The sequence below is a fragment of the Salmo trutta genome, chromosome 33, assembly GCF_901001165.1.
Source record: "Salmo trutta chromosome 33, fSalTru1.1, whole genome shotgun sequence".
NCBI lineage: Eukaryota > Metazoa > Chordata > Actinopteri > Salmoniformes > Salmonidae > Salmo > Salmo trutta.
The window spans coordinates 35,685,461-35,692,583 of NC_042989.1; the positions used below are offsets into that span (position 1 = coordinate 35,685,461).

The 7,123-nt window shown below is 41.1% G+C and overlaps 1 protein-coding gene across 4 annotated transcripts; it reads left to right on the forward strand.

Annotated features, from left to right (window-relative positions):
• The first annotated feature begins 905 nt into the window (after positions 1 to 905).
• dlk1 (delta like non-canonical Notch ligand 1) lies at positions 906 to 5,126 on the forward strand. Of its 4 annotated transcripts, none has more exons than XM_029730748.1 (7): positions 966 to 1,010; positions 1,237 to 1,412; positions 1,797 to 1,876; positions 2,085 to 2,148; positions 2,484 to 2,614; positions 3,091 to 3,232; positions 3,980 to 5,126. In XM_029730748.1, the coding sequence occupies exons 3-7, from the start codon at positions 1,807 to 1,809 to the stop codon at positions 4,770 to 4,772; spliced, it is 1,200 nt and encodes a 399-aa protein (XP_029586608.1). In that variant the 5' UTR covers positions 966 to 1,010; positions 1,237 to 1,412; positions 1,797 to 1,806; the 3' UTR covers positions 4,773 to 5,126. The 4 variants fall into 4 exon arrangements, with proteins under 4 accessions (XP_029586609.1, XP_029586608.1, XP_029586606.1 ...); XM_029730746.1 differs by having other exon boundaries at positions 973 to 1,010; positions 1,237 to 1,433; XM_029730749.1 differs by lacking the exon at positions 1,237 to 1,412 and having other exon boundaries at positions 906 to 1,004.
• The last annotated feature ends 1,997 nt before the right edge of the window (positions 5,127 to 7,123 follow it).

Here is a 7,123-nt window from a genome sequence, read left to right on the forward strand (position 1 = left end):
TTCAAGTCTCAGAGCGAGTGACGTCACTGATTGAAACGCTATTAGCGCGCACCACCGCTAACTAACTAGCCATTTCACATCGGTTACACTCACCCCCCCTTTGACCTCCTCCTTTTCCGCGGCTTTTGTGGCGCGATGGGTAACGATGCTTCGTGGGTGTCAGTTGTTGATGTGTGCAAGGGTCCCTGGTTTGAGCCTGGGTTGGGGCGAAGAGAGGGACGGAACCTACACTGTTACACATAGACCATCAACCAAAAACCTGGAAATACTAAATCAAACACCCTTTAAACAAACACACCACCCTGAACCACATAAAACAAATACCCTCTGCCACGTCCTGACCAAACTACAATGCTAATTAACCCTTATACTGGCCAGGACGTGACAGAGAGGACGTTTCATTTTTTGCTGAGTTTAGTTGTCAATGGTTTTATTGGTACTTGGGTCAGTCTCCTTGCCCCTTCCAGCAGCCAAATTGAAGGTATTGTGACGTTTTAATGAAAACGACCTATAGCCATAGAAATATAATAAATGGAACGGACTTGGAACCTCTAAACCTGGCATTTTGACTGGTAAACTCATGGTACAATCGCGATGTGGCTGCCTGGTATTGTGACAATCATCTCCATGTTATTTTGGAATGTTCTATCAACTAATGCTGGATTGCCATGGTAATGTAGAATGTGGGTCATGCTAACTGATGTGGGTCATGCAATGGAACGCATTTTTTTTTGTAATTGACTCAACAAATCACAGTACAGATTTAAGGGTACACTTCCTGCTTTTACTTCCTGGCTTACTTCTCATTATGCCATCATTGACTTAAATGGAGATGCGATTTTAATTAATTATATTTATATTATAGTACATCCTCCCCTAGTCTACTGTAGTTCCAATAAAGTCTGGGAACACGAAGAACCCGGTAAATTAGAGCGTTGAGTCTAAGCCCTTCTATTTGTGGCGCAAGAAAATACCCTTTTTCCCTGAGGAAGGAATTGGAAATAGTACGGGTAGAATATAATTCAATTTGCATATTTGTAGAATTGACCAGACAATTGTTAATGACAATAAGTGTTTAAATGGTTACTGTATCATAAACAATGACGTCTTACAAAACAAATGACTGATTATGGCAACGAACCCTGCCGATACTTTTGAGAAGTTTGTATAGATTGCGCTGCAAATGATTGAACAGATAACGTTAGGCTACGTGTGCCTTTCCCCTCATGTGTTCAGGAGGTCAGAGGACTGGACAGCTCCTTTCCTAAATCAGACGGGAGGAGCCAAGCGTGGACCACTATGCTGTCTACTCTATCACACAAAAACCTCACGTCTGAATAGCTACACCGCCGTCTTTATTCCACTAAATATAGTGCCATGCTTGGACGCATCCAATATGACTGACTAGCTAGGTGAACAACTAAGCGATATAGGTAAAATGTAAAATGTTAAGCAAAGTTATTGATTTAACAGTAAAGATTTAGGTTAATATCGTAGCGTTTTAGGATATAGTTCTGCTTGTCGCATTTTCGTTGGTGCTCGTGCGTAATTGGGTATCCTATGCTATTTAGCGCGTTGTGTGTAGGTTATTCTTTCAGAACAAGGGCTTGACGAATTTTAATTCAGGTCCGATGTTGCATGCACGTATAATCAACTTTTCAACAATGTCAACCTGTTCTTTGGAGGCGAGGGACTGGTCGTGCTGAGCGCAATAGGTTATCCTACTAAACCCTGTAGTTATTTTTGACAGAGAAATTAGAAACTGAGCTGCGACTTGATAAATGCTTATTTTTCAGGAGAAGAAGCATGCTGAAAATCAGGATGTGCCTCACAACATTTGGGTTATTTCTGGTCTTGAGTGTTGCCATCACTAAAGGTAATTTATCACATCATCCATTATAGTTTCCATTATAGCAACAGTACCCTCATTACATAGAGGCTGTCATTGAGATTTAATAACTTAAAAATAAATCACTTACTAGCTGCGAGTATTTTCCTTTTCAATGATTGTTCTGTTTTATATTTGAGGTCTTTGAAAAGGCAATTCATAGCTAATCTCGTGTTTTCTCTTTCACATATCCAAGCTATTGAATGCAGCGCAGGGTGCAATCCTGAAAACGGCTACTGTGAAAAGCCTGAGGAATGCAGGTAATTAAATTCCCCTCAAATTATATAATAGATCATCGGAAGTATGTTAAATATTTGTAGCAACCATGTTTCATCAACATAAGCAGTCCATTTTCATCTTATTTCACCCCATTTCCACATGGTCAAGTCGTCACAGACCAAACAAGAAATTATGTTTTTCATCCTGCTAATTCCAAGTTTAGATGTATTGTTTACAAATATATAAAAATCAACTTTTCCCAATCAATGATACAGTAATACACCCTGTGGAAACATCCAATAATATAGTCCAGCTGGGTGAGAAAAAACATGTGTGAAGCATAACAATGGTCTCTTCATCTGAATCATGTGTTCAGATGCAAACCAGGCTGGCAGGGGGTAACATGCAGGCAGTGCATGCCCTTCCCTGGCTGTCTTCATGGCACCTGTGAGAAAGCATGGCAGTGCATCTGTGAAGAGGGCTGGATGGGGAGCCAGTGTGACCAAGGTGAGTCCAGTCCACTTTTCTCTCATGTCAGCCCTGACCATGTGAATAAGGTAGGATCCCATGAGATACTGCTGAATGATTCACCGATAGCACATACTTAGTTTAATCTTCAATATACTGTATATTTATGTACATTTTTATGACTTTACCTCGTGCTGAAAGAGAAAGCATCTGTTTGAGGTTGGAACGATAATAGTATTTCCTGTCTCTGATGGCTCTATGTGCTCCACCATCTTAAAGACACCATGGTTGGGAGGTGTCAAATGTAGTCTACTTGTCACTGGTTTGTTTGTTTACAATTTACATTGTGGCAATAAAATCATAACAAGCTCTGTGTGTGTGTGTGTGTGTGTGTGTGTGTGTGTGTGTGTGTGTGTGTGTGTGTGTGTGTGTGTGTGTGTGTGTGTGTGTGTGTGTGTGTGTGTGTGTGTGTGTGTGATGACCTCTCCCAACAACATTCTATCAACTTTTTCCAGACACCAACCAGTGCTCATCTAAACCATGCACTGACAACTCCACATGCATCCAGACTGGCCAGGGAGGATACCTCTGCATTTGTCTGCCTGGTTACACAGGAGAGAGCTGCCACCTGAAAAAGGGATCATGTCTAACAAACGGGTATGAAAATCTGACATGGTTTGCATTATCTTAATTAAAACCTTAATCTCTAAAGCTTTTTCAATACCAGATTAGGTGCCATTGAATCCATTGGGGGATCAACCCTTCTGCCTTTCAAATGGACACAGGCTTGTCTCTGGAGACTGATAGGTATACAGCCTTCCAGCCTCCATAGTCTCACTGAATCCCACTATGATTGCTCTTTGTTACACAGGCCTGTTATTGACTTTGAGAGGACCCCGACCCGAAATTCATTACAGCTCTGTCTGTGTGTCCTTTCTCTTTAGTTGACAAGCAATCATTTCAGTTCTATTTAAATCCTCTAACTGAAAATGACTTTTGCATGGAGATGTATATTACCTTTCTTTTTGGGGATTCTGAGAATGACTCCTTAACACTGAGCCCACATTGGAGCTCATTAATCATGGATCTTCATTAAGATTTGAAAGAAGGGCCCATTACTGTCTAGTGAATGTCTAGAGTGAATGTCTAGTGCAAGCAGCCATTTTCATTGAACTCACTGTGTATAACAGCATAATGATTAAAAAGGCATCCTGTTTGAGCGGCTGTGAGCATGTGGCTGTGAGCACAGTACTGGCTAACAACAAAACATATCATTTGAATGGCCTTACACAACCTCTGAGATGTGACCGATACATTTCTTTTTTTTTTTAAAAACCTCTTGAGCTCTTGTATGTTGCCATAATCCCTTAGAGAGAAATCAAAGTGAACTGGTTTACCCTTCAGCTCTCCCTGCCAAAACGGTGGCACCTGCTCTGACGCCGGTGGCTTGGCAGCCTACCCCTCCTGCGCCTGTCCCCTCGGATTCGCTGGAGACTTCTGTGAGATTGACACGGATAGCTGTAATCCCAACCCCTGCCTCAACGGGGGCAACTGCACCGACTACGGCCCTGCATTCACCTGCTCCTGCCCCGTGGGCTTCAACGGCCCCACCTGTAACAACACCCATGTGGACCCCCTCTCCCCCTGTGCTAGTACCCCCTGTGGGAACGGGGGCACCTGCGTGGTGGGGAGCCAAAAGAACAGGGCTGGGATGTACCATTGTCTGTGCCTCCCAGGGTGCACTTTCACTGGGCATGAATGCACACCGACCCAGCAGCCACACAGGCCCAAAGCCAAACTCAGGCTGGCCAAACTCTCCCCACCACACTACAGCCTACCAGCCCACGCCTTCCATAAACTACTAAGGCCCCCCGAGAGGGACCTTCTCAAGATCAGCCTGAAGGAGACGGTTCACTCGGCCTCTGCCGCCAGCCTGGTCACCCGCAGTCAGCTCATCTGTTTCGGGATGCTGGGCCTGCTCACCTGCCTGGTGATCCTGGGAACTACAGGTATTATCTTCTTCAACCGCTGCGAGACGTGGATGGCCAACGCCAAGTACAGCCATCTGGTGCGCCAGCAAAGAGAGCATCTGTTGAGAGCCAATAACAGCGAGGATGAGGGGGGCCACTCTGTCAACATCATCCTCCCTGAGAAGATCAAGCTCACCAGCTTTGGGAAACATTACACGTCAATCTGACATGTGGGTATTTTGACTGACCGTCTGCATGAGGAGTGTGTTTGAATGTGCAAGGACACCTACAAAACAAATGGAGAAGGTCATGGATTTAAAATAGATTTTAAAGAGAAAACTGAGGCTCCCTCTCTGAAAAATGCAGTTATTCTGTTCTAATGTAATCCACTATATGTGGAACTTTCTTCAAATAAGAGGATTGATGCTAAGATGTACAGGCACTATGCCTGGAGAAGAAGGACAATAATGTATGCCTGCCGAATGTTCAGGACATCCACAAGCTGTCGTTTTATTTCTTTCAGATGTTAACTTATAACATAAAAGTGCTTATAAAGCAAAATAATATTTTTTAAAGCAAAATAACCAAAACAACTGATTTTGATTCTTCGAAGATTTTGATCTGAACTAATTCAATATTTAACTTTCCATTTTTATACTGTAGTTAATTATGCATGAAATTGTGTACAAATTTCAGACTTTAAGTCAATTACAGTGGTTATCATAAAGCCCCAAGTTTATCATTGTATTACAAATCCTATTAGATATGCTGATATTTTGGACTAGAACCAGTGCTTTTGATGGTTAGGTTCTATTACTATTCAGATTGCTGTTGATATTTGTCTTCTACATATTATTGTTAGTGGATAGAATACATCTGCTTTTACAGTATTCAAGTGAACCACATCTTTGCATTTATACTGCTTTTTAGTTTTTGATCTCTCTCTCTCTCTCTCTCTCTCTCTCTCTCTCTCTCTATATATATATATATATATATATATATATATATATATATATATATATAATATATACACAAATATTATCAAAAAAATATGTCTGGAAATATCAGCAAGTATTGTCAATCTGTAATGAGCATAATACAATTGTTACGAACCACCAGTAGTGGATGTTATAGTACCTTAGATATTCATCCCATTTTATGTCTAATTAGTATTCTTTTAAAGCACCAATTAATTCAACTCTATAATTCAGCAAGTGTATTTACAAATATGAATGTGACTGCAAACTCCTGCTTTGAACAAAACTCCATCCAATTTCTGGTAAGATTTCATACCACAACACAAACATCGACCCCTGCAGTTTGTTTGAGGGCAAAATAGGATTAAAATGTGGGTGGCTTTAATTTACTTTTCCAGGCCAAGAAAATGTGGGTTGGAGCCATTAATCACTGGAAATGTCAACAACAAAAATAGGATGTTGTGTTTGTGTGTTTGGGGCACCAGCAGGAAGTTGGGTACCCAATTTTCACTCTAAAGTAGTCTGCCACATGAAATTTCAAACCATAAACATTGTATAAAACACAAGTGAGCAGTTTGGATGTCGTATTGGTAACATTCGGTTAGTTATAACCCACCGGGCAAAGACCTGACGTCAACATCAAATCAACATCCATATTTACTTTTAACTACGTTTAATTAAATGTGATTTCACCTTGAAATACTGTCATTGATTTGTGTTTGAAATATAGGTAAAAATGTTGACAAAACATTTATAAAAACATTGATATTCGTTGTCAGGTATGTTAAAATAGGTCTTTCATAGAATGTTAATTCAGTGTTTTTGCCAGATGGGAAAGGGCCTCTTATCCATCTTCAGTACATGTTACAGGGCTATGGGAAAGGGCCTCTTATCCATCTTCAGTACATGTTACAGTGCTATGGGAAAGGGCCTCTTATCCATCTTCAGTACATGTTACAGTGCTATGGGAAAGGGCCTCTTATCCATCTTCAGTACATGTTACAGGGCTATGGGAAAGGGCCTCTTATCCATCTTCAGTACATGTTACAGTGCTATGGGAAAGGGCTTCTTATCCATCTTCAGTACATGTTACAGTGCTATGGGAAAGGGCCTCTTATCCATCTTCAGTACATGTTACAGTGCTATGGGAAAGGGCCTCTTATCCATCTTCAGTACATGTTACAGTGCTATGGGAAAGGTCCTCTTATCCATCTTCAGTACATGTTACAGTGCTATGGGAAAGGGCCTCTTATCCATCCTCAGTACATGTTACAGTGCTATGGGAAAGGGCCTCTTATCCATCTTCAGTACATGTTACAGGGCTATGGGAAAGGGCCTCTTATCCATCTTCAGTACATGTTACAGTGCTATGGGAAAGGGCCTCTTATCCATCTTCAGTACATGTTACAGTGCTATGTGCTTTTACTGTGATTTGGTAGAATATTGCTTATTGTGTTTTTCTTGATCTTTGCTAATAAAAATATAAACCAGTCTTCCTTTTTCAAATAAGATACATTTATCAAATACCGTATCTACAGCCTGACAGCCATCCCAAATGTATATTTCAACTTACAGGTCCAAATATATGTTTTGTTCTCAAG